The sequence below is a fragment of the Arvicanthis niloticus genome, chromosome 8 (assembly GCF_011762505.2).
Source record: "Arvicanthis niloticus isolate mArvNil1 chromosome 8, mArvNil1.pat.X, whole genome shotgun sequence".
Taxonomy (NCBI): Eukaryota; Metazoa; Chordata; class Mammalia; order Rodentia; family Muridae; genus Arvicanthis; species Arvicanthis niloticus.
In genome coordinates, this window is record NC_047665.1 from 61,068,245 (window position 1) to 61,095,974 (window position 27,730).

Sequence of the window (27,730 nt, forward strand, 5' to 3'; positions counted from 1 at the left end):
ACATTTGTATTCTGGTAGATCCCTCTGGTTGGATAAAAGTTGCAGCCTCTCATACCCCCTCCCCCTTTTAAGTTTTTTTTTTTTTTTTTTAAATCTAATGCTATGAAGAAAGCGACCTTGAATTCTATTCTATTACATTTGAACTGCTTTGTATCCATTAACCAATTGATAGGCCCTCTTACTGACTTGTTTTCTTCATTGCAGTAAGAATAGGTTCACATTGCTTTTAATTTTGAAGCAAATGGTTTTAAAAACCAGCTTTTTCATTCAGTAGTGGATGTTAAAACTACCAGACATGTTTTACATTTTTTTTTTTTTTTTTTTTTTTTTTTTTTTTGACTTTTAAGGAAGAAGTTATGGCAGCAAGTGAATGTGAGGCCTTCCTTATACTTTGAGTGTTCACCCACAAATGGCCGTACTGCTGCTGTTACCAGTTTGGGTGCTGGAGAGAACTAGCACTGTATGCTCAGCCACCAGCCCTTCAGTGAGGCATCACTAGTGTGTAATGTGGCAAGCAGGATGCCCGGTACTTAGCAGTGAGAGCCTGTGTCTGGAGCCATGGCTTAGCTGTAGGGCACCTGCCTAGCACTCTCAGAGCCCTGGGTTTGACCCCTAGCATTATAAAGTAGAAAAAAAAAATGAAGAAGAGGTTTTGTCATAGTGTCTTTTAGAAGCTATCCAAGGTTAAGAGTACAATTCTTTAGGTCCAGTGAGGTCAGTGTTTACTCTGCTGAGACCTAGATATGTTCACTCATTAGTTCAAAGCCCCATGCTGGTTACTGCCAGCTACAGATCCTTTTCAGAATGTGTCCCATTAAACTGTATAATAGAATAAGACATCAGTGATTATTCTAATACGGAATTGTTGATCTGCGCAAGTTTTTATAGTATCATAAAAGTAAATTTGTATTGTTTACACTATTTTGAGGCTTACCTTGATTAAAGAAATAAACATTGTACTATAGTCAGGATTCTTTTGACGTTTTAGCTTTGTTGTTTTAATTGTGTGTATATGTCTGTGTAGAGGAGCCACACAGGTGGTATGTAAGAAACCTGTGTGCTCTTAACTACCGAACTCTCTTTCTCCAGTCCCCATAGTAAGGATTTTAAGTTAACAGAAGCCAACTGAAAATAGTTTACACACACAGGGTTTATTGCCCCATCTATATTATTTCTAACATGTTTCCTGCCTCTTTCAGGCTTGTACTTTGAGAGCTGCTTGTATCGGTCTATGTGCATATCCCTGGAGGTTAGGATGTGTTGGTTAGTTTTGTCACTGACAGAATACCTAAGTTGAACAGCTTACAGGGTACAAAAGTTTATTGTGACTCATGATTTTAGAGGTTCTACCTGTCACTGATGGCTGGTTTTTAGTCAGTGGCAGCAGAGTGTATCATGGCAGGGGTGTGTGCTAGGAGAGGCCTTTCCACCTATGGCAGCCCGTCAACGGAGAGTTAGACAGGAGGTGGTCAGGGACACACCTCAGTCACATAACTTCCTTCAGGAGTCCCCACACTGGAGCCTCCACTGTCTCTCCAGACACTATGAGCTGCTTTCACTTAGCATGTGGCCTTTGAGGGACATTGAAGATTCGAGATCTATCAGGGGTGACTGTGAAGCTCAGGTACATCATAGTCTGTTAGCAAGGCTGACAGGTGGGAACAGCTGGAGGGTCTACCCAGTGTCTGCCACAGGCAAAATGTTCTGTAAAATAATAAGTTTTGTCTTTGTCTTTCCTGTTCTTCACTTGATGACTATAGATAAGATGCTTTAAAATGTGAAGGTTGAATTATATCACCTATCATGAGTCTGCATAATATTTGCTGACTGCATTATTTGCCTGCACATCAGCATTTCCTGTTATTAGACTTACTACACTTCTTTATTAATTATTTTATTGATTGTCACTTCAGTATGAAAAAAAATACCTGATGTTCAGATAACAATTAGAAGAAAAAGCTGGGTGAGTAAAAAAGTAAATCCAGTCATGAAGGGCTCAGATTAAAGAGAAATAGATTTGACCAGGGATTTTTTTTTTCTTAGCAATTTACACTTTGCTACATTCAACATAATACTTTTCTTAATATTATCACAAAATTGGTTATTATAGTAAGTCACCTACTATCTGCTGGGGATTTGTCCATCGGCCTCCAGTGGATGCCTGAAATCACAGATAGTACTGAACACCATATATATTGATTTTCTTTTCCTATACATATATGCCTATGATAAGTTCCATCTTTTTACTTCCAGAATGCTTCTCTTGACATATTTGACTTGCTAGTGCTTGGGGGCCAGACGGGGAGTCGTTACTATTGTACAGTAGGGTTACTTGAACACAAGTATCACAATACCAAGGTAGTCCAACTGATAACTAAGACAACTAACACATGGGTAGTGTAACAAATAGATACACTAGACAGTGGGGTGTGTCTCATCTTTCCTTCATGGACACACTTATCCATCTGGTTAATTATCTCCAGAAGAAAATGCGTACAACTATAACCTCCGATACCACATATGTTCTGAAACCACTCATTTTAAAAATTACATAAATCTTAAGCCAGTTAAAAATAATGAGATAGGGTGGTAGAGTGCAAATATGCATTAAAATGTATTTATTTTTAAGGTGTGTCTCACCTTTCTAGGATGAAGCAAGACAGCAGAATACAGTTAGTTTAAAACTTGAAAGTTGTTTCTGATTTACATAATCCCAAAAAAAGTTCAACAAAAGTTTGAGGTGTAAATTTCTTGTGTATAAGTGGACCTGACATAACTGTGCCCATATTATTTTTCAGCTTTACTTATTTAGATGATAGTGTGTATGATTTAGATTGTGTCTTAGTTACTTTGTGTTACAGTGTTACAGTGACATATTGTGACTGAAGAAAGGGTTTCTTGGGTTTATGGTTGCAGAGGGTTAGTGTCCATGCTGGTGGAGTGAAGGCATGCTGGCAGGAGCGGCTGAGAGCTCCCGTCTTAAACCATGAGCAGGAGGCAGGAAGTGCTGACTAGGAGTAGTACAGGGCTTTGAAACCTCACAGCACACCCCACTGATAGTCTCTTTCTTTTTTAAATTTTTATTGGATATTTTATTTACATTTCAGATGTCATCCCCTTACCCCAACCCCTCCACCCCCTGCCCAGGAACCCCCTATCCCATCCCTCCTCCTCCTGCTTCTATAAGGATGTGCCCCCACCAAGGACAGGCCTCCTGCTGTCCAAACAGTGCCACCAGCTGGGGACCATTATGCCTGCGGCCATAGAGAACATTTTTTTCAAACCACCCAGGTGGTCCAGTTTTTAAATAGAGCGTTTGCCTCTTTGGAGAAAAGATTTATGGTAATTCTAATCGCCCTTATTTCACTTTTATCTTTCCCTTTCTACTGATAGTTGAAAAATCTAAAGAAGTGGCATCTGCTTGTCAGAAAGGCTATACTACTAAAACTTGGATTTCCCCCTTGCTCAAAGTCTGTCCTTTGCTTTCCGCCTTCCGTATAAGACCTTATTTAGTGTGAAGCACAGTGGTGTAATCTGCTAGCTTTTTTTTCTGAAGAGAGAATTGTTGCTATGATCAAGTTGGTCCATCTTCTGCTTAAGCTGTGCTCCTGGACAGGTCCCTAATGGCCTTTCTTTTTAGCCTCTACTGTCTCAGCAGCACCCTCTCCCTCATGGACACACTTATCCATCTGGTTAATTATCTCCAGAAGAAAATGTGTGCAGCTATAACCTCTGATACCACATATGTTCTGAAACTACTCATTTTAAGAATTACATAAATCTTAAGCCAGTTAAAAATAATGAGATAGGGTGGTAGAGTGCAAATATGCATTAAAATGTATTTATTTTTAAGTAATAGTATGATGACTAACCAAGGGAGGAGTTGGTCTGTGTAGGAATATAGAAGCATGTTTTCTTGAAAAAAAAAAATTGTGGCTGGGGAGATGGATCAGTTAGTAAAACACAAGCATGGGGACCCGAGTGTGGGAAAGCTGGATATGATGGCTCCTCCCTAATTCCCCCAACCCACACAAAGCTGGATATGGTGGCCCTTCCTGAAATCCTGGCACTAGGGTTGGAGGAAGAGACATGTGGGAAGCCTAGAGCTTGATAGCTAGGATAGTCATGCAGTGCCTGGTCCACAGTTGGTGCAAGTGTTGGGGAAGGATAAGATGAGGGGTGGTCTTGAAGATTTCAAAAGCTAACATCATTTTGGTGTCTCTCTCTGCCTTGTGCTTGTGGATCAAGTTTGTAAGCTCTCAGGTTCTGTTCCATCGCCGTGCCTGCCTGGTTGCTGCCATGCTCCCCACCATGATGGTCATGGTGTTTTGTCGAGACAATGGAAAAGCAGCTGAGACGCTTATTATAGAACCCAAGCTCTTAATGGTGATGTTATTCTTTACCTCTGGTTTATTGATTGTTTTCTTCTTCCTCTTTCCCTCCCTTCTCGCTTCTTCTTTTTTTCTTTTTCTTTATTCTCCTTTTCATTTTACTTTCTTATACATTGCTCCAGACTGACCTGGAACTCACTATGTAGCCTAGGCGAGCCTAGAGTTCACAATAGTGCTCCTGGGTCGGGTCAGCCTCCTGGGTCATGGTACAGACGTGCACCATCACACCAAGCAGTCCCTGTTTTCCTAACTTAGCCTGGATTATTTGTCTGAGACATAGATTATCTAACCTAGAGTGTTCTGCTTGTCTCTGTCTGCTAGTGTTAAAATACAGGAAATCTGTTAATATTCTTAGTGCTTCTCAGGCTGGTCCTCGTGGGGAAAGGGTAGTTATTTTTAAAGAATTGAACAATTGTAGTAATTTTTATTAATCTGACATTTTATGACCTCAGTTTTGATCAAAATAAAATAACCTGTAAGATTTATTTTTGCTTAAGAAATTTTAAATATACTCCAAGTTAGTTTTGAAGTATAGCTCCTCTGGGTAACAACCTTAGTTGGATTTGAAGCAAGGGATTTTTGCTTTTAAGGGAAATGAGGTCTTCAGGTAGCACCTCTATGTAGTAGGGTGTATTAAAGCAGAAGTTTCCTGACTTTTTTATGGAAATAAAATTTTGTTAATTTGAAAGATTTTGTTTTCTTTTTCAACACTGATACTGCTTGAGGCAAAAGTCTTTCAGTATGTGCATTGTGTATTTCTCTTTCTTGCCTCTTTCCCCCATCCCACCCTCTCTGTGCCTACCCACTAAACTTAACCTAAGAGTTTTAGTAAGATTTCTAATCCCTCCATCCATGGGAGACATAGTGTAGCTTCTGACTGAATGCTTCTTTCACACTTGCTACTCAGTAGTGCGTGACACACACCAACGTCTGCTACTGTAAAACAGAAAGGCCACTGGCAGCTTAAAGCACACTGTGTGCCTTTCTTTTGAAATGTGTTGTAGATTATTATATCATTTGGTTCCCAGTTATTAATAGTTATAGAAGTCTGCTTTCTTTGGATTTTAGCCAGTCAAGTAAACCAAAATTATTACTGTTTGCAGTGTAAAAACATAAACAACTGCAGAGTGCCAACATGGCCACACATTCAGTGAAGTAGAAGGCTTTTATACTTGGGTTTATGTTTGAATGACTTGATGCTCCCCTTCCTCAAACCGGATCCAAGGCTTCATGCTCACTCAGCATGAACCTAACTACCTGACATCCTCAAGACTGGCTTAAAAGATTTTTCTGGGCCCGAGAATTTCTGTTTTTCATTGGCAGAGCTCTTTCCCCCCGCACACCTGTGTTAGCTGCATCCTTGCTGCCATGACAAAACAAGAGGAGTAAGATCTAGTTCAGCTCACAGTTCATGGCCTTAATCGAGGGAGTTGTGGCCTCGTGGCTGTGTGCCCACAGTGAGGTAGAGCATTATGGTGGAGAGGTGCCCACCTCATGGTGCTCAGGAAGCAGAGGCTCCGTCTGACCTCAACACTTTACCCCACTTTGTTCAGCCAGCCCTCACTGCTGAAGTTCCCACGCTCACAGCTGGAGACAAGTATTTAACAGTGAATTTGTGAGGGATATCTCACTTCCAACCGTAATAACCACAAAGGGGAACTGTTCTTGTGTTCCTCATGCTTATTTCTCACAGATGTATATTATATATTACAAGTGATATACACGCCATTTCTTAACTATCTTTTTTTTTTGCTCCAATTGTCCAACTCTCTGGTAATTCATGTCAGTGTTACATTAAAAAGAAAAAAGCGTAGCTGTTGAGGGCTCCATCCCCTGGGCTTTCCTCCTTGTCCTGGTTTGCTTTGCTTCTCTGTTGCTGTGATAAAATATAGACCCAAAGCAAACTGGGGAAGCAAAGGATTTATTTATCTTCCTGCTTAGAGTCATTATCAAGGGAAGCTAAGGCAGGAACTGGAGCAGAGCCCATAGAGGGGTGCTGCTTACTGGCTTGCTCCCCATGACTTGCTCAGCTTGATTCCTTATACAACCCAGGACCACTTGCCCAGGGATAGCACTGCCTACAGTGGACTGGACCTTCCCGTATTAGCCATCAATTAAAAAAAGAAAAATGCCCCACAGACCTGTGCACAGGCCAGTCTGATGGAGGCAGGCCCTCACGACAGCTCCCTCTTCCCAGGTGACTCTAGTTTGTGTGAAAGTGACACAAAGTAACCAGCACTCCTTGTCCACGACTTTCTCCTATCCTCATCAATGGCAGGCACCCATGGATGCTAATTTTATGGGGTTCTTGTCTTCACATTCCTGTCATGCTATGCCACATTTCCCTCTGCCTAGCAGTGGATCCCCTTTCTACTTCTCTCCCTCCCACACATGACCAGTTGCTTCCTCATTTGTTATATATCAGAGTATTTTATTTTGTTTTCCCTGGTGTTCTGAAATGATCTGTGTACCTGCTAGCCTTCTCTATCGTGCCTCTTAAAGGATGTTGGGGTCCTAGGTGATTTTGTGGTCCTGGTGCCTGGTCCAGTGCTTGGCACACATGGACCTTTTATAATACTATATTTTATTGTTCATGAAACAGTCTTTAGAGGGGTTGCTGGTTAGATTGTTCTGTCCAATGTCTTTTGAAATGACAGCCATTGTGGCTCTCCATGGCCGAGCTAATGTCCATGGAGCAGCCCTCAGTGTGCTGACTCCTCCTCAGAGTGAGTATTCAGGTGGATAGTGGCGTGCCATCCTACCTTCATTGAAGATGGAGTGTAGCCATGCTGTGAGGCTCTCAGTGGCAGAGCTGCTGTCATAGAACCGTATGCAGCCTGCTGACTCAGCAGCAGGACAGACACTGAGAGTGTACAGTCTCACCGTCCCTCGGAGCTGGGCAGCCTGAGTTGTATATACAGTCTCACCGTCCCTCGGAGCTGGGCAGCCTGAGTTGTATATAGTCCTACCTTATTTGCCATGTTTGGATTTTTATGACTTTTAGATTCTTTGCCCATTGACATAAAAATGGAGGTTATATGAGCTGCTTGTGCTGTTTTGAGGATTAAATGAGACTGCATAGTGGTCAACACCAAGGAATGCTAAATAACTATAGATTGGATTTGCATTAGTCCTTTGTTTCCGGATACTTTCTGTGGAATCAAATTCTCATATTGTTTATGAAGATGTCTGCATAAATTAACAAAAAAATTGCATTTTTTTCTCTCCAAAGATTTATTCATTGTAATGATGATTCTCCAGATCCTTGTATAGAGTATGAGGTAAGCAACTTTTTTCACCTTTATAACATTGAGAATCCTGGACAAAGTTTATGGAATATTGCTGCTTATTTGTAAATGAAAAATTTTAGTCTAATTTCTCTGGGAACTTAAAACCTCTAAATTTTACATTTAAGAAATTTGTCATACATATAGAAGAATATATATTATTTTGTTGGGTCATGGTGGGACATGTTAGTGCATGTCATTAATCCCAGCAGAGGCAGGAAGATTGCTGAGTTCAAGACCAGACTGGTCTACAAGGTAGTTTTCAGGCCAGTCAAAGCCACACAGTAAGACTCTGTCTTAAACAAAAGAGGGGGGTGGGGTGGGTGGGTCAGTGTTCTATTGCTGTGAAGAGACACCATGACCACAGCAACTTCTACAAAAGAAAACATTTAATTTGGGCTTGTTTACCATTTCAAAGGTTTAGTCCATTATCAGGATAGCTAGAAGCATGCTGGCAGACATGGTGCTAGAAAGGTAGCTAAGAGTTCTACGTCAGGATGGACAGGTAGCAGGAAGAGAGAGAGCACTGGGCCTAGCTCCAGCATTTGAAACCTCGAAGCTCACCCTCCATGACACACTTCTTCCAATAAGACCACACCTTCTAGTAGGGCCACTTCCTGGTGACCAAACATTCAAATCTATGAGCATATTGGGGGCCATTCTTATACAAACCACTTCAGAAAGAAAAAGGAAATGTACTATGTTGGGGACCGCACTAGCCCCAAGTTGGGGCGGCCAAAATAAATGTTGCAGCCCAGGCAAAATGTTGAGGCCCCGGCCGACCCACGTTTGGGCAGCCACTGTATCCCGGCACAAGCTGCTGCTCCAGTCTGCAGGTCGGGTTTCAGCAAGAGCGAGGGTGAGGCCAGATTTTACCTAATGTCTGAGATTCGTCTCTGATGATCCCCTGTATTCTCTGATCTCCGTCTATATATTCTCTGATCTCTGGTTCTGTCTTCTATAGTCTGACTTCTAAGCCACGCCTCTAAATTACACCTTTAATCATGCCCTTAGGTCTTGTCTCTAACTCTGATCTCTATAATCTCACACACCTTTAATCTCAAGGTATCTAAACCAAGATTATCAGAGTGTTCTCAGCTGTTGTAGGCTATTGTAATTGAAATCTCATGTCAGGGTATATGGCTCAAGATGGCTGCAAAGCTGATAGCCGCTTTCTGCTAAAAGTCTCCCCTAACATATAGTCTATATATATACACACATATATATATACTATACACAGAGAAACAGAGAACATACACAATCTTGAATAACATGAATGCCTTTATACTTTTAACCCAACCAAATCTAGTTCAGAGTCTGTACCTTCACGACCTGTGCCTGCCAGTCAGGGTCACCACCTACTGGCTCCTCCATAGCCTTCAAAATAGCACCATGAGCTGGAAACCAAAAAGCAGGAGCCTGTGGCGGACATCCCAGACTCAAACTGCACCACCAGGAGCACCGTCATCCTCACTTTAGCGTTAGCTCCTATCACTCGCTCATCTTACAGGGAGCACAGGAAGGTGGAGAGCAGTGACACAAATTTAGAAAGGATTGGAGTTGTTGCAAACTGCAGGCTTTGCTCCATTGTTTGAAAATATACACACAAATACCTCTCAATGGGCAATATTCTTAAATACAGCAAATTTCTTAACTAATTAATTGATTCTGGAGTTTTCTTATTCTTTAAATGCTGTATAGTAGGATATCACTTGTAATTACTCTTGATTCTTTTGGAATTTGCACTGTCAAAATATAGTATTTCTGAAAATTTTGAAGTAACTGGTCATTTTTGCTTTTTAATTGTAAAACATTTTCATATTTGGTTTTATAATATCTTGTAATTAGTACCATAATTAAAATCTCCTACTTCATTATTTGATTCTAGACATAACTAGATACATGTGATTTCAAGATTTGTCTAGGAACTGGGGTTGCAGCTTAGTGGTAAAGTGTTTATATATCCACTTTACCAGAAAAATATCCACTGATACTCATTGTATTGAGTATTTCTATATTGATAGATCTTCTATGAATATATTGCAAATGTGGAACATTGAATTTGTTGTTTATTAGGCCACTAAATAGTTACTAGGTATTAGAGTGCTTGTTAGTGGGGTCTTTACATACAAGTGTGGCTTCCCACCACCTCCACCCCCTACTGATTTCCAGAGTGTATTTTCCCATGTCAGTCTTTTATAACACTATTTCTATGCACATTGCATATTTATATCTACTGTTTTGCTGAGCAGCTTACTGTGAAGCACCTGTTATGTGTCAGGACTTGCACAGCTTGTCCTTTAGTCCTTCACTGAGGTACAGTGCTGGTTGAAATGTCATCTAAAGCTGAGGTTCACTTCCCAGCCCTCTGCTGTGTGACACAGCAGCATCATGGTAAGACACTAGAGTTAAAGCTAGGGAAGTGAGGTTCCTCACGCAATTAAAGTGACAAGTGTTGCAAGCAGAGGCCCATGGAGCATATGCTTCTGTCTGTGGGCTTTAAAAATGTTTCCATCTGCTGTACGTATTCCTGGACCACTTCTAGGAAGACAAACAGGAACCAGAAAGCTCGGGTTGCTTCCGAGGACAACAGAAGAACTGGGCAAGGAGAACGGCTTTACCATTTTGTACTTTCAAAACCAACGAGTGTGTGTTACTTACTGCTATTAGTGTACCATAATTGCTTAATTTGTTGTTAGATTAAAAATTACCATAGCCATATTACACACACACACACACACACACACACACACACACACACACCCCGGGATCGACTTTTAATATGTAAGAATATATAATATTTTAGTTTGAGACTCATAGTGAAAGGCTTACTATGTTTGTTTTTAATACTTTTCATTTAATTTGTTCACTTTATTTTACATATAATGTTTTACAAACATGTCTATGCACTGTATGTGTGCTTGGTGCCCACAGAGATCAGAAGAGGGTATCAGATCCCCCCAGTATTGGTGTTACAAGAGGTTGTAGACCAACATGTGGGTGCTGGGAATTGAACCCAGTTCTCTGGAAGAGCACCAAGTGCTCGTAACTACAAAGCCATCTCCCCAGCCCCTTGTGCTTTTAAAATACCACATTTTCAAGGTTTGATCCAGAGCTCATGGTAATAAAAGATGAGCTCAGTGCATTTGGAAGTCTTAAGACATTTAATAAAAAACTTACTTTTCTCTAAGAAGAGGAAATTATTACCAGAAAGTTTAAATACCAGAAAAATTGAGGAACCACCACCTAGCTATGACCTCAGTGATAAAATTTTGGACCTTCCCTTTTTTGAAAGAGGGAGTGAGGAAGGATGGGGAAGAAGAAGACTGAGCCTCTCATAAGTAGTTTATACACCATCTTAAAGCTTTACAAACAGATGTGCTGCTGATTAGATGCAGGACCTCAATGCTGATTAGACAGATAGGTAGGTAGGTAGACAGACAGACAGACAGACAGACAGACAGACTTCAAGAGGCACACAATATACGAGCAACAGGGCAGCTTGAGACACAATGGTGGTGAGATTTGACTTCTTTATCTGTATCTAATCTCTCAAAATGGTGAGTACGGTCTGGCTGGGATGCCCCTAGGGCTCTGAGCAAGTACTCAGCAACTAAGCCACACCAAACCCCAATTTTGACAAGTTGCATCTCCTGTCATATCTCCTGTTTTAGGTGGTCTCTTTATCACAAAACAAAAAAAAAATGGAGATCATTATAATAAGGTCTTTACACAAAAGGGTCTTCTCGTATACTTACGTTATATTTATTCCTTTGTCTACAGCTTGTTCTCCGAAAATGGTGTGAATTAATTCCTGGGGCTGAATTCCGATGTTTTGTCAAAGAAAACAAGCTTATTGGTGAGTTCTTTTTGTCCTTGAAGGTAATCTTTAATGTGTGTATGTTCCCAGAAATCAAACCCAGATCCTGGTACATGCTAGGTAAGTGTTCTGTTACAGCTCTTTCCCCAAAGTAGCCTTTAAAAGAAGTTGCCTGGCAAAGGTAAAAGTAACCAAACCTGGTAATATGAGGTCAGTCCCAGAGCCCTCATGGCAGGAGAGAACTGTCTCCCACTCTTTGAGCCCACATGCACTTGCTTAGTCAAAGGCTAGTGTGGAGCCGTGCACATTAAGCAAGTAAACAAGAAACTTTATTTTTAAAAGAAGACGATAACTGTGTTGTAAATTTTAGAATTTCATTTTTATGGTTGAGTTATATTTCATTGTGTGAATATATTATTTTTATCATTATTTTGATCATATATGTATCAGAATGTCACTCTGTTTCATAAATACGTACAATTATCATGTTTCATTGAAAAATAAAATAACCAAAGCAAAAAAGGCAAGCTTTTGATGGAAATAACTTCAGTAATTTGGACAGGGGTTTGGTCGGTTTTACTGCCAGTGCTGCCTCTGTTTGTTGTTGAGTTTGGAGTTCTGTTACTAAGGGTCCTGAGCCCACCTTACTTAGTGTCTACACAGGAAGGTGGCACTGTTGATCTTGTCTGGACTCTAGACATGGAGGGAGCAGCTTTTACTATTCTCAGCCAGTGTGTGGAATAGTACCTGCTTCTTGTTAGAAAGTTCTGTTTTACTGGCAATAAAGTACTTATTGTAAAGTAAACATCATCAAAAGCTAACGTTTAACATCTTCCCTTCTTTAAAGATTTGTTTAATTTAGTTATGTGTCTGTGTGTCTGCACATGTGCAGATGCCCACGTAGGCCAGAAGTGTTGGATTTGCCTAGTGTTGAAGCTGCAGGGAGTCATAAGATGTCTGAATGTGGGTGCTGGAAACCAAGTGCAAGTCTCCTGTAAGACAGTATATAATCTTAACTGAGCCATCTCTCCTGCCCCCCTGTGATCCTTCTGTTATTAGGGCATTGTTTATTACATGAGCAAAAGAAAATATATGAAATAAACAAGTATATTTCTAATCTTACCTCTGAAGTTATTATTGTTAGCTATCACTTAGGCTAAAGACTGAAGGTAAGTTTGTTTTCTTTTTTTTTTTTTTAATGTTTGCCAGTGTATGTTTTTTGTAAAATAAAATTTGTTAATCAAGGAACATGTAATTGAATATCAGCTCACTAGTTCTCATTGAATATAATGTTGGCATTTATTCTTATAACTAAGATAAATGGAGGTATTCAACTGTTACATATTCCACAGTTTGAGTATGCTAAAGAGGGAGACTTGGGTGTGTGACTAAGAACTCAGAAGCCTTTCTTTATAGCAGTTTGAAAGATCAGGCTCTGAAGATAGATTGCCTTCCCCCAAACAAGAAACACAGGCTGCGTTTGTGAAGTATAGTGTGATGGCGGCAGGTGTGGCAGGTGTGTGCGAGTGCTCTTTTATGTGGCCCCACCCCCACCCGGAAGAGGATATTGATTTGAAGAGGCTGTCTTTAAAAAGGAAAGCAGCAGCTGGTGCACGGAGCAGGCCGTTAGAATTGCCACTTGCAGGTTTTACTAAGCAAGCCCGTGTGTGGCAATATGGAGCCTAAGATGCACCTAGCCAGTGTCCTTTGTAGCTGAGTCGTTTGTGTGTGTTCTGGCCAGCTTCAATGGCCCTGATGACTACAGTAAATTACATTCATTGGTGTTTTCCAAGTATTGTATAGTAACTGCTACTGAATGCTTTCTTGTCAGGTATTTCTCAGAGGGACTACACACAATACTATGACCATATTTCTAAGCAAAAGGAAGAAATTTGCAGATGCATTCAAGACTTTTTCAAGGAACACATACAGTATAAATTCTTAGATGAAGACTGTGAGTATTCACTATTGGCAATGAAGTGAGACCTAGCAGTGGTCACTGAGCCTCAGTCTCTGTGGTCTGTCTTACTACTTGGCTCAGAGTTCTGTGCCCTAGCCTTTGTTACCAGTTGGTGTCACTGATGACTGTGTGTTCATTTCAGCCCATTTAATTAGATAATATCATTCAACACCAAGGCACTTCACTCTGTGCTTGGAGATTGGTGCGTTTTACCAGATCCGTCCCTGGAGAGCAGAGTGCTTCTTCTTTTTAGCTTTTATCTGTTATCCGAGACAGACAGTAGCGACTGCAGAGTAAACAGCTGGGGGTTGTTTTAAGGAACTGAAAGTTTGTGGTATGTAAGAACATTTTCAAATAACATAGAACTAAACCTATGATTTATGCCTTTTCTACTTGCCAAGATGGGTTCCACAGCATATTTAATTTAAAAAGAAGATGAATTGTGCTGTCTCATAATTACATTTTATGATTTCCTACTCAACTTTGTCCTCATTTCACACCTCAAGTATGAGATGGGAGTTCCTTTCACTGATGTTTGTCTTTTTGATGGTTTCCTCTGCCCATGTAAGCAACTGGCTCCGACTACATCACTGTTCGGTTTGCATTTTTAAGTATGAGGAATCATTACAGTTAGACTTTTATTTCATCAGCAAGTCTGTTAATTGTTGTTTTAGGCAGAGTCTTACATTGTAGTCCAACTGGCCTTGATCCCACTGTGGTTCAAGCTGACCTTTACCCTGCAACCGTCCTCCTGCCTCTGTTTCCCCAGTGCTAAGGAGTGTGAATACCAAAAGTATTCACGGCTAATTATATTCTGCAGTGTTTAGTAATAAAGTGTACTTGAATTTTCAAAAAGAGATTTAGATTATAAATGTATTTGTTTATTAGTAACTGAGTTTTTTTTTTCTTCTTTACAGTTGTGTTCGATATATACAGAGACAGTAGGGTAAGTAAACTGTAGATACCTTGTTTTAAAACCAGGAATGGTGAGCACAGTACACAGCCATTAAATTTATGAAGGGTCTATTGCTCAAAAAAATGTGTTCTTAAGCTGAAATCTGTGGCATTCACAATGCAAGATTATTCCTTACAGTAACACACCCAACACGAATAAGCTTAATGTGTTTGTTTTTATGAATTTAGCTCTGGCTGGCCTGGAATTTGTTTGTTTCTTTGTTTTGGTTTTCAACACAGGGATTCTCTGTGTAGACCATGCTGTCCTCAGACTGAGAGATCCACCTGCCTCTGCCTCTTGAATGCTGGAATTGAAGGTGTATATCCAGATGGAATTTGTTATATAAAGCAGGTTGGTTTTGAACTCATGACCCTCCTGCTTTTGCGTGTTGGGATTACAGGGTGTTCCCTAAATATAGGACTAGCAATAGAACAAGTGAATAAGTGGCCACTTATGTCCTTCTTCACACTTTTTGGGAGGTCTGGACCTGCTGAAAATAATTCATCATACATACTTGGGGCCAGGAATTTGTCATTTGGTACTTATGTTTTCTTAAGTCAACTAAAAGGTTTTGTGTGAGGCTTGCTTAAGCAAAGATGTAAGTTTGTTTATATTTATTTTTCCTCTAATAGACTTATCATTTAAATTTTCTGAGTATGTGTTTATATTCATATTCGTATGGAAAGGCTGTGCATGAGTGTGTGTTCATGTGGGCTGTGCACACATCCAAAGGACAACCCCAGGTGTCATCCTCAGAAGCACTGCCTGTCTTCCCTCAAGCAGCAGCTGTCATTGGCCTGGAGCTCTTCACTTAAGTAAAAGGAGCTGGTCAGTGAACCTCAGGCGTGTCCTGTCTCCACCTCCCTAGTGCTGGGGTACAGACATGTAACAACCAGGCCTAACATTTTTTCTCTGGTTTCTGGGGATCAAACTTGGGTCCCCAGGAATGTGAGGCAAGCACTTTACCAAACACAAAAAGATAGATGAACGGAGGTAGAGACAAGGAATGATGCTTGGGAAGGATTCAGCTGTGTGGCAAGAAACCTCAGAACATTGGGAAGCAGGGGCGAGCTCTTAGGGAGACATCAGATGCCACAGGGGGAGGCAGTTCTCTGCTTCTCACCACAGACACTGGCAGGTCACTTCCATGGCCGGCTGGCTGTGTGTCTCTGCTGGGCTGCCTGCTGTGCCGCCCATAGGAAGTGTCAAGCAAGATGACCTTGGACAGCGGAGGGAGGGGTTTATCTTGATGTGGAAGTGGCAAACATGTATCTGTGAGGAATGGTCTGCGGCAGGCAGCATCTAGGCAGTTAAAACAAGGTAAAACCAGCCTTCTGTCTAGAACATGCTCCTTTCCCAGAAGGCTTTTTATTAGCATTTAATTCTGTATCTCAGTCTGTGTAATGAATGCTGTGAGGTAAGTGTTATCTGCCTGCATTGCACAGATAACTAAACCAGTGATTTCATATTGGCAGTTGAAAATGTTGGAAGCTGCCACGCTGCCTCCTGTCCCTGGCAAATGTCCTGACCACTAACTTAGTGGGGCTGACAGGTAGAGGCAGCTGTTTAGCCTGTAAAAGAGTTGAGGAATTACTCAAAGTGAAGTTGGACGAGTATGTACGTAATGGTAGCTGAGATCCTGCGGATCTGAAGCGAGTTACATTTTTAAAAGTGAGAAGCACGCCAGTCTAAACATCCTGACAGTTTCTGTTCAGAGATTTAGACCATATTGTAAAACTCATTTGCATTTACTCAATGGTATGTGTACCAGAGTTTGTTAGACACTTTCTTGAATATATTATTTTGTGGCTATTCTTGTAGAAAGCTAACTTGTGTCTGTAAGTAGTTTAGTTCGTGACATATAACTGAAGTGTTTGTACCTGGCGACACTTTGACGCGTCTGTGTTTATTGTGGTGGACAAGTTGATTCAGGGCTGTAGAGTCTTAGCTGTTCTTTGTGAGTCTAGGATGGGGCAGGTAAGGTTTCAGAAGCTCCCGAGAGAAGGGGGGTGGTGTTTCACTATGTAGCTCTAGCTAGCCCAGAACTCACTGTGTAGACCAAGTTGGCCTAGATCTCACAGAGATCCATCTGCCTCTTCTTTTAGAGTCTCAGAAAATCGGTTTTGTTCCTTTCTAGTCTTCTCAGCTGTGACTTGTGTTGTTGTTAACTTGTTTTATTGCTTTCTGGACAGAGTGTTATTTAACTTTGAGTCTTGCTATTGTAAGTTTGGCTTTGTAACTTGATTATGCCAGAGGAAGTCTAGCGTGTGCAGTGTTCTACAGATGCATGGATCTAGACCAGACTTGTTGCTCAAATATGTAGCTTCAGGAGGAACCGGGCATCCCTTTCAGATCAAACACATTTTTGGGGAAGGAATAGAGACACAGATTGGCAATACTGGCAGGGGTTCACTGTGCTATTTGTTTATTTTTTATATGTAGACTTTATCACATATAAACATCTTTCCCAACTTTTTATTGACTACTTGATTTACTACTGAAGAAAAGTGTATGTTAAAATCTTTTGGTTTCTAATTGTGTTGGTTTTTAAGTAATATACTTTGAAGTTGTATTCTTAAGTAACACTAATTCTTCTATTTCTATGAAACACAATATAAGTAAAAGGAGGAAATGTGGGTTTTGGCTCACTGTTTCAGAGGTATCTGACCATGGCCACTAGGACCCATCACCATGAGCCTTTGGGGCCTGAGACATCAGAGAAGGGGGCCGTGGAGCAGAGCTGCACTGGTGGGTTCTGTTTGTTGTTTTCCCCTTGATGGCCCGTCCTTTGGAGTTTGTGTGCTACCTGTATTCAGGGTGGGTCTTCCCCTTCAGGAGCTGTCTTTTGTAGCAGTGTCTGGACACACCTCAGCAGTAAACTCAGAAGTGTGTTACCAGTTGCCTGGGTATCTCTCCAATCAGTTGACAGTTGAGACTAACCATAACAGACCATTTCAGTCAAAATCCTATCATTAAGTAGGGACCTTCTCTATTCCTAACACTAATTGGACTTTGTGTTTTTCATTATATATTGTATCTACTATTGATAGTGTTACAGGCTTAGGTTTGTTTTGAGAATTCATTGTTTTTAATGCTTTTATATTTAGCTGTCTTATATACAGAATATTGCTGGATTATATGCGGGGAGGTTTTTGGTTTGGGGATGTTTTTCCTGTTTAGTTTTGTTTTGTTTCCAAGTAGCCCAGTCTGGCATGAGCTCAAGGCCATCCTGCCTCAGTTTCCTGACTGCTGGGAGTTACAGATGTAAATAACCATTCACAGCTCCTGTCATTTGACTGATCTCTTGCTTTGTGTTTTCTCTTTGACCTCTTGGTGCTTGTTCACTTACCTGTTGCAATGTGGATCCAATTTTGTCTTTTTTCTAGACATTCTACTAATAGCTCCCTAAACAAATCTGGCATTCTGCCTAGTTGACTGATCACTGATATTATTTAGTATTATTTCACATAGTGTAAGAATATAGAAGTGGATGCCAGACTGATGTGTACAAATGACTCAGGTGGCAAGAGAAACCAGTAAGATTTCTCTTGGGGATTATATAAAATAGAAACCTTATTTATGTGTTACATGGTGAAAACTGGATTGGCTCCATGCCATTGGCTGGATAGCTCTAAAGCAAGCCCTATTAAGGCCTCTCCTCTAAAATTGCATTTAACCTAGATTAAACGGCTGTCTCAGCATTCTCTTTTGGCATGTCTAAATTTGTACACAAAGCTATCAAATCAGGATATGAGAGTTCCACATTTATAATAAAACCCATAATTTAACAATACATATAAATATGTAAACATATCAGTAGAAAATCAGAAATTGGGGAGATGGCTCAGTTGGTAGAATGCTTGCCACACAATCATGAGGGCCTAAGTTTGATCCCCAGAGCCTACATATGAAAAGCTGGGTGCAGTGGTGTGTGCCTGTAATTCTAGCATTGGGAAAGTGGAGACAGGGAGGACCAGATAGACGCCTAATTAGTGAGTTCCACATCTAGTGACAGACACCAGGCTCTGGCTTCTATAGGTACACCTCCACCCCATCACCCAACACACACACACACACACACACACACACACACACACACACACACACACGGGGTGGGGTGGGGAGAGAGCATTAGAGAGCATAAACTGGAAGAACAAAGATAAGAATGTCAAGGAAATATGTCTGCTGAATGTCCCAAGTGGCTCTGCAATCAAATGCACTGGCTCTGATTTCCTAGAACTGCACACATTGCAAGGTCTGTACTGACCACTCAGCTGGACAGGTTGGAGCATTCTTCCCTTAGGTGAGTGCCTAGTAGACTGTCTCTGAAGACAAGAAAGCCCTTTCAGAGGTTAATAGAATCTTTTTCTTCTTCCCTCCATATGCTTTCAAGTTCTGTCATACACACAGAATAAATGCTACATTGATGACTTGTAAGGGAAAATATAGGAAAATGCCTTTTGTTTTGTTTTGTTTTGTTTTTTGAGACAGGGTTTCTCTGTGTAACAGCCCTAGCAATGCTGGAACTCACTCTGTACACCAGGCTGGCCTTGAACTCACAGAGATCCACCTGCCTTTGCCTCCTGAGTGGAAAATGCCTTTTAAGTAATCTATTTTTATATATTATACTCAACTGGGTTCTGTCTGTTTTATTCTGCTGTCCTAGGGGAAGGCATGGCTGATTGACTTTAACCCATTTGGGGAAGTCACAGACTCTCTGTTGTTTACTTGGGAAGAGCTAACATCTGAGAACAACCTACGAGGTGATGTCAGTGAAGGGGATGCTCAGGAGCAGGTAAGACCACCCACTTCAGTCTGTTCACCGTTCCCTTGACTGCATAGTCAGGGCCTGGACCACGAGGAAAGGGTCTAGTAGACCCTCCGTGCACCTGTCTCTTGTTTACTTATAAATCTCAGTGGTTGGGACCTGACAGCAGTTGGTTCCCCAGCATGTGCCCTGCTTGTCCCTGGACTCTAGAAACCTAAGCCCAGCTTTGCTGGGAAGTCTGTGCGCTAGCTGTCTCCAAAGGCTGCTGTGTGCCTTGTTTGACTCTCAGCCAAGATGTCCCTTAGCAAGGTCACCCTTTAAAGACATCCTCGTTGTTTGCCTTCTTACCACATTGCCAGTTCTTGGTGTCTGTAACTCTTCTGACTGCGTGACACAGTCTAGCTCATGGACTTGCTCACTTACTGACCATCTGTCCGTCTCCCAGTCTCACCACTTACTTCCCATTCCCAGAACAAAGTCCAGCACACAGCCGATGACACTTGTCAGGTGACTGGTTTATCTGTGTAAAATGTGGCTGCTTTCTAGGGTTTCCTGGTCCCAACTTATTCTAGTTCCTGTTTTGTCTTCCTCTGCTGGACACCAACCATCCTCACCTAGATCTCTGCCACCTGAGAAGTCCAAAGCCGAGGCCTTCTGTCTCTGGAGTCCTTTCTGGCATAAGGCAACATGTAAATATCATCTGTAAGGCTTGACCGAGTATGTTAAAGAATGACTTGGGTGACTAGTAACCTGCGAACCTGCAGCTCACATAGATGGTGAGGTTGCAGGTGATCTAAGAGGAGTATAAAAGATGGTGGAACTCAGAGTATCATCCGGCCTTGCTGTGAAGGGAAGATTCTTCCCCGAGGGCAGAGTGCTTACAGGAGCATACCTCCCAACTACCCACCTGGAGAAGATGCTTGTAAGCACAGAGCTCTGGCCTACATGGCATTGCTTGGGCACAGAGCTGACTACCGTTGGGCCCTGGTCTACTCAGGAGCTTCTCCACAGCACAGTGTGTTACACAGGCAGCTCTTAGAGACCCAGCTAGCTCTCCAGGGAACGCTACTTTGAAAGGCTTTCTATTCATTTCTCGTGAGTGTATACAATTATTTTAAATTCCTGGTGTCTTTTTCTTTTTTCTTTTTTTAAACTTTAGGGACTTGTTTTCTTCCTGCTCTGGTACGGATGAGAACAATGGCATTGGAATTGTGCTGCTGTCTTTCTTTTAGTTTGGAAAATAGACCTGAAAAAACAAAATGACAGACTCTCTTGTTTTCTGTTTGCAAAGGATTCTCCAGCTTTCCGTTGCACAAACAGTGAAGTCACAGTGCAGCCCAGCCCCTATCTGAGCTATGGACTGCCCAAGGACTTCGTAGACCTTTCCACCGGGGAAGATGCTCACAAGCTCATAGATTTTCTTAAGCTGGTAAAGTATAAGGAAGTTTATGTGCTGGTCATCCTTTCAAGTTGTGGTTCAAGTGTGCTTTGTGACACTTCCTTTCAGTCCTCAGCCCCTGGACCTTTATTTGATGATTATAGATTGAAGAGCCGCAGTGAAGGAGTTAGAGGAGTTAGGCTGCTTTGTAAGTAAATAGGAACTATGAGCTGAAGGAGTAACTTATCACCGGGATGACAGAAGATAGTTTTATGACACAGTCATTTAGAAAAATCTGCATTCTGCTAGCTTTGAAGTATGTATGTTATCATGGGGCTCGAGGGTCTACTCCCTGCTGCTTCCACACAGTAATTGTGAGTGTGCTTGTGTGTACCTATGTAATAAAAAGAAGAAAGTATTCCGATGCCTGAGGGTTGTCACCTAGGAGCCAGGTGATCAAGTTTATCAGCCAGCATATCAAGCTAGTTAAAGATTGCTTTCTCCATAACTCCTGGCCATATCTTTACAAGTGGAGACCTTTAGAAAGTTTTACTTTCTGATGGAAACAGTGGTCATTTAGAATATGCTTCTTCAACATATTCTTGGTTTCCTTTAACAGAAAAGAAATCAGCAAGAGGATGACTGAGTGCTTCCTGGAGAATAAGCAAAGCAGGAAACAGCTATGTAAGAAGCTCACATAGAATTCAACTTTTCATTGACCAAACGAGGTGCAGATGGGTGGGCAGGATGCAAAACCATTGGCTTTTATATTCATGTATATTTACCTGGAGAAAGATGGAAGACCTTTGGTACTTGTAAAAAAATAACAACATAATAAATAGATCTTAAACATAAGGAAGCATACTGTGATGGTTTGTATATGCTTGGGCCAGGGCTGGCACCAGTTAGGAGGTATGGTCTTGTTGGAGTAGGTGTGACCCTGTTAGAGTAGTTGTGTTAATGTGGGAGTGGGCTTTAATACCCTAGTCCTAACTGCCTGGAGGTCAGTCTGCTAGCAGCCTTCAGATGAAGATGTAGAACTCTCAGCTCCTCTTGCACTATGCCTTCCTGAATGCGGCCATGCTCCCACCTTGATGATAATGGACTGAACCTCTGAACCTGTAAGCCAGACCCAATTAAATGTTGTCCTTGTAAGAGTTGCCTTGGTCATAGTGTCTCTTCACAGCAGTAAAACCCTAACTAAGACACATGCTATTCTGAAAATAAAATAACTTTTTATGAAATACCTGCTCTCTGGTTCATTCTATTTAGATCTATCTCTATTTGTTTCCATTTTTATACCTGCCAGGTAGGTGGTCACATTTATGATTTACAAAAATAGTAGGATACCGTGAGAGGAGGAAGAGAGCTTAAATGAAGTGTGAAGGGAGAGAGGACATGAGCACTGAAGGAAAGAAAGGGAGCAACTTGGGTTGGGGGTGTGGGGGGTGGGAGTGGGGCTGGAGGGTGGGGGGGGGATGACTGAGAGCAAAGTGTAATGATCCATATTAATTATGGTGCTGTGATGAAACGTGAACTCTGTGCTGACTAAAGGGATATGGGCTGGTGAGAGCCTGGTGACCTGAGTTTGACCCCATAAGCCTTGAAGAGAAAACAGACTCCTGTGCATGCACACGGTCTCTGACTTCCTGACTTCCTCCATTCACATCCATGTCATGATGACACACAAACCACGGACACAGTAAGCAACATTTAAAATTAAATAAAATGGATTATTCTTTACTTTTCCATGTGAAAATAGAATATTAAAATAGGAATTTGGAATAGGAAGTTAATTAGAATAGGAAATAGATTTCTTTTTTTCATTTCCTTTTTTTAAAAAAAACATTTTTATTAATCATTCCATTCATTTACATTACAAATGATATCCCACTTTCTGGTTACCTCTCTGCCACCCCCCATCCCACATCTGCCCTCACCAAGTGTTTGTTTCCCTAGAAATGTTTCATACATTTAGTATGTTATCTTTTTCTTTTTTTGTTTTTTGTTTTTGCCAATAGCTTTTCTTTTTTTTTTCTTAGTAACTTTTTTTTAAAAATATTAATCAAGGGCTTTATAAGTTTGGTAATGCTCAATAACAAGATGCCCATATAATCAGAAGTGTAACCCAATACCCAACCTAGATATACCAACTATCTTTGACTGGCAGAGACACGCGAACATTTTCCATGTTTCTCTCTCTCTCTCTCTCTCTCTCTTTCTCTCTCCCCTCTCCCCTCTCCCCTCTCCCCTCTCCCCTCTCCCCTCTCCCCTCTCCCCTCTCCCCTCTCCCCTCTCCCCTCTCCCCTCTCCCCTCTCCCCTCTCCCCTCTCCCCTCTCCCCTCTCCCCTCTCCCCTCTCCCCTCTCCCCTCTCCCCTCTCCCCTCTCCCCTCTCCCCTCTCTCTTCTCTCTTTCCCATAGGAATTTACTTTACTTGCAATATGAATGACATATTAAAAATACAGCATTTTACAAGTTCCATGTGTGACCATATTATTCTATTCAACTCTGGTAAAACAGGTACATGAGCCCCCACATCATGAATGTCTATTAGAACATCGCAGAAAACCACATAACCATAGGCTGCTTTTCTTAAATCTATAAGCAGCACTTTGAACAAATAGGCCTATTAAACTATTAGTCTCCATAGACAGAACAGATCATTTAAAGTGTATCCTAGTATCTCTAACAGGTTCTGACTTTTTTTTTAGTAACTTTTTAAATATGTTAATCAGAGGCTTTATAAGTTTGGTAATGCTCAATAACAAAATGCCCATACAATTAGAAGTGTTACCCAATACCCAACCTAGATATACCAACTATCTTTGGCTGAGACAAGCAAACATTTGCCTTCATGTTCTCCCTCCTCTCTCTCTCTCTCTCTCTCTCTCTCTCTCTCTCTCTCTCTCTCTCTCTCTCTCTTTATCTCTTGTCTCCTAGCTCCTCCTCTTCTTACTCCTCCTCTTTCTCTCCTTACCCCTCCCACCTTAGCTCCTCCTACATATCACCCTTCCTGTTAAAATAAAACTTTTCTCAAAATACAATTAGAGTATAACTATACAAATTTGTATCAGTAAGGTACAAGATAGACCTAATACCCAGTCCATCATTTTGTTGACTAACCATTTTGTTAACTAACCTCTGTCATCTCTCATAACTAAAAGCCTTAGTTCTGAACCTGGCTTTTTTCTTGGCTTTAGAATAAATGTCAGCTGAAAACCATCCTCTCAAATCTTTTCTCTCAAAGTAAATAGCTGGGATTGGCTATGAGACTATATGTCTTCAACCCCGTCAGAAATCCAGAATGACTGAATTAACAGAAATTACAGGAAGCACAAAGCATAGCTTCTAAAACTTAGCCAATTTATAGAGACTGCTTAACTGGACAGTCCCTATACTACAAAACGTTGGAGCATCCAATCTTCAGCCTTCTGGCCCAGGATCATCTGACAGACCTAGTGATGCAGAATTATTAAGGGCTGATTACTCTGTCTTGGCAGATATAATCGGTCAACTGTTCTGCAAGTGTGTCCTTTTCTGGACAGTGATTTGTCTGTAGATGGAAAGAGGCAATTCTTGCCTAGTGGCTGTCTCACCACAACTGGAGTAACTCCAAAGATGCTCAATTTCTTCTTAGAATCCAAGACAGAAAGCTGTCAGGAGCAGACGTCTCTAGTCAAAATGAACATTAATACAGAAATGTTTGTAAAGTCAATTCTGTGGACTTCTGACATTTTGAAAACCAACTATCTATGTAAGGCAATCTGGACTGTTGTCTGTTAACCCCTCTCAGCTAGTTTTAAATAAAATATGGAAAACACCCTAACAATAAACTCAGAGCCATGAATTTTTTATAGGCCCTTAACTCACAGGCTAACCATCTCAAATCACTTAGAAAAGTTAAAGAAGGACTGGGACTAAGCTTTGTATTCCTAAATGTGTTATATAGGCACAATGCCTATGAGAGTAACAATATTAATCTCACTTTTATATCAATAAGACACTCATACCAATGAAAACCTTAAATTTGAAATCAAAGTAAATTTTGTACCATTTAAGAAATTATAACTTCATCTTAATAACAATTATACATATTTCTACCAATAGTTTATGGCTATGCAATAAATCCTAGCTAATCCTCCCTGTTCCAACAAAATCACTACTTTTCCCTAGAAAGGCAGCTCAGTATTAACCACCTCAGTCCCCAAGCCCAAGGAATAGGGGCGCCAACTCTTCATTAACTTCTTCAAGCTGATTATGGGTGTTGAGATATTAGAAGAGGGGCAGGGGGAAGAGTAAATTGATAAGCTTCTGATGCTGTGTCTTCACTGTATCCAGCTAAAATTCCAGGACATCAGAGGTTTGAGCAGGTCTGCTCAGCTTGCTTGATGAGCAGATACACCAAGGCTGCATATTCTGCAATATACAATTCTCAAAACAAATAATTTTTTGTTTAAATTCTGGAATCTAGTCTTCTGGCGGCCTGCCTCTGTTCATGTCTGATCCATATAATTCTGGGAGTTTCTATGAGGGTGTGCTCCCATCATCCTCCCATTTTCACCTTCCTGCTCTTGAATTCCCCAACACTAGGGAATCCAAACTTTTAGGCACCAAGGCCCTCCACTTCCACTGATGCCTGACAACGCTACCCTCAACTATCTATACAGGTAGAGCCAAGAGTCCCCTCCTTTGTGTTCTCAGGCTGGAGGTTTTAGAATGGCTACTCCAGCTTGTTTCTTACAATCATTTGCTTGAAAAATTGTTTTCCAGCCTTTTACTCTAAGGTAGAGTCTGTCTTTGCACTGAGGTGGGTTTCCTGTATGCAGCAAAATGCTGGGTCCCGTTTATGTATCCAGTCCATTAGCCTATGTCTTTTAATTGGGGAATTGACCCATTGATGTTAAGAGATATTAAGGAACAGTGATTGTTGCTTCCTGTTATTTTTGTTATTAGAGGTGGAATTATCTTTGTGTGGCTATCTTCTTTTGGATTTTTTGGAAGAGGATTACTTTCTTGCTCTTTCTAGGGTATAATTTCCCTCCTTGTATTGGAGCTTTCCTGCTATTATCCTTTGTAGTGCTGGGTTTGTGGAAAGATACTGTGTAAATTTGGTTTTGTCATAGAATATCTTGGTTTCTCCATCTGTGGTAATTGAGAGTTTTGCTGGGTATAGTATTCTGGGCTGGCATTTGTGTTCTCTTAGGGTCTGTATGACATCTGTCCAGGATCTTCTTGCTTTTATAGTATCTGGTGAGAAGTCTGGTGTAATTCTGATAGGTCTGCCTTTATATGTTACTTGGCCTTTCTCCCTTACTACATTTAATATTCTTTCTTTGTTTTGTGTATTTGGTGTTTTGATTATTATGTGATGAGAGGTATTTCTTTTTCTGGTCTAGTCTATTTGGCATTCTGTAGGTCTTGTATGTTTATGGGCATATCGTTCTTTAGGGAATTTTTCTTCTATAATTTTGTTGAAGACATTTATTGGCCCTTTAAGTTGGGAATCTTCACTCTCATCTATACCTATTATCCTTAGGTTTGGTCTTCTCATTGTGTCCTGGATTTCCTGGATGTTTTGTATTAAGAACTTTTTGCATTTTGCATTTTCTTTGACAGTTGTGTCAATATTTGCAATGATATCTTCTGAGATTCTCTCTTCTATCTCTTGTATTCTGTTGGTGATACTTGCATCTATGACTCCTGATTTCTTTCCTAGGTTTTCTATCTCCAGGGTAGTCTCCCTTTGTGATTTCTTGATTGTTTCTACTTCCATTTTTATGTTCTGGATGGTTTTGTTCAATTCCTTCACCTGTTTGGTTGTGTTCTCTCATAATTCTTTAAGGGATTTTTGTGTTTCCTCTTTAAGGGCTTCTACCTGTTTACCTGTCTTCTCCTCAAATTCTTTGAGAGTGTTATTTATGTCCTTCTTAAAGTCCTCTATCATCATCATTAGAAGTGATTTTAAATCTGAATCTTGATATCCTGGTGATATGGGGGATTCAGGACTTTCTAGTGTGGGAGAACTAAGTTCTAATGATGCCAAGTACCCTGGGTTGCTGATACTTATGTTCTTGTGCTTGCCTTTCGCCACCTGGATCTGCTTATTGCTACCTGCCCTGTCTCTGACTGGAGCCTGTCTTCCTATTATCTTGGTTGTTTCAGAACTGTGTGGGATGGCTGTTACTACTGGGGTTAGAGCTGGGGCCTAAGATCTGCTCAGTACTCGGGTGCAGACCGGAAGGAACCAGTACTCTGGGCCAGGAGTGAATTCCTGGGTTCCAGTTACTCCCTGTTTGGAGTAGGTGTTGCTGTCTTTTTACCTAAGATACTGCCTGGGTTTGAGCTCCTGGGAGGCCCACTTCCTCTGAGTTTTGTGAGATTGGGTGCAGAGCTGCTGCCCGGGATCTGCTTGGTGCTCTGGTCCAGATAGGAAGGCAGGAAATATGTTTCTTGACTTGAGAACTTCCCTATAATTTTCTTTGAGTTTAAATTCAGTGTGGGTATAGAGGTACAGGATAGGCAAGGCATTTCTCATATCAAGCCACCAAGACATCTTTCATATGCAATAACACATATTAGTGAAATTATTTAAAAAATATAATGGTCTCAAAGTTGATAGTCACTTTTATTAAAAGTCCATCATTTTAGTAATTCTCTTCTTCCCTAAAGGAGCCCTCATCTGTTTTGGACTCACTGTCTGCCCAGGTGAGGACGGAAAAGGCTTTAGTTTCCCAGACTGTCCTTCTAATGTGCTACCAAAAACTATTGTAATTGTTGCAGGCATGTCTTTGCATATACAAGAATGCAAAAGTGAAACATATTACCCTTACTGCGCTTGTTAGACATGGGGAGCTAAAGGATTTTGTTGTTGTTTTGTTTAATTATCTTTATAGCATTATATGCTCAACACTTGGTCTTTGAGCTCAGGATATCAACTGCCTTTAAGAAATAATTATTTGTGGTAAATGTGCTTTGAAATGTTGCAGTTTTTTAATTTTTTTTTTAGTTAATTAATTAATTAATTTATTTCTATTGCTCACGGGTACCTCAACCATAATAGGGGGAAATTAGTATTAGTGTTAGGAGTTGACTTAAATTTAACGCTGGAAACTGGCTTTGTCAAATGGTGTTTTACTGGTTCAGAAGTATATAAGGGAGATGGTTCCAGTG

At 40.9% G+C, this 27,730-nt stretch overlaps 1 protein-coding gene across 2 annotated transcripts in view; it reads left to right on the top strand.

Annotated features, from left to right (window-relative positions):
- Nucleotides 1-21,803, top strand: part of Cdc123 (cell division cycle 123) — a 46,781-nt gene extending 24,978 nt beyond the window's left edge. The window contains exons 7-13 of one of the 2 annotated variants that reach the window (XM_034509995.2): nucleotides 7,624-7,672; nucleotides 11,462-11,537; nucleotides 13,330-13,452; nucleotides 14,376-14,404; nucleotides 19,080-19,208; nucleotides 20,473-20,610; nucleotides 21,179-21,803. In XM_034509995.2, the coding sequence (XP_034365886.1) occupies nucleotides 7,624-7,672; nucleotides 11,462-11,537; nucleotides 13,330-13,452; nucleotides 14,376-14,404; nucleotides 19,080-19,208; nucleotides 20,473-20,610; nucleotides 21,179-21,205 (571 nt within the window). In that variant the 3' untranslated portion in view covers nucleotides 21,206-21,803. The remainder of the gene's footprint in view (nucleotides 1-7,623; nucleotides 7,673-11,461; nucleotides 11,538-13,329; nucleotides 13,453-14,375; nucleotides 14,405-19,079; nucleotides 19,209-20,472; nucleotides 20,611-21,178) is intronic. The other variant, XM_076939460.1, reaches the window with a different exon arrangement.
- The last annotated feature ends 5,927 nt before the right edge of the window (nucleotides 21,804-27,730 follow it).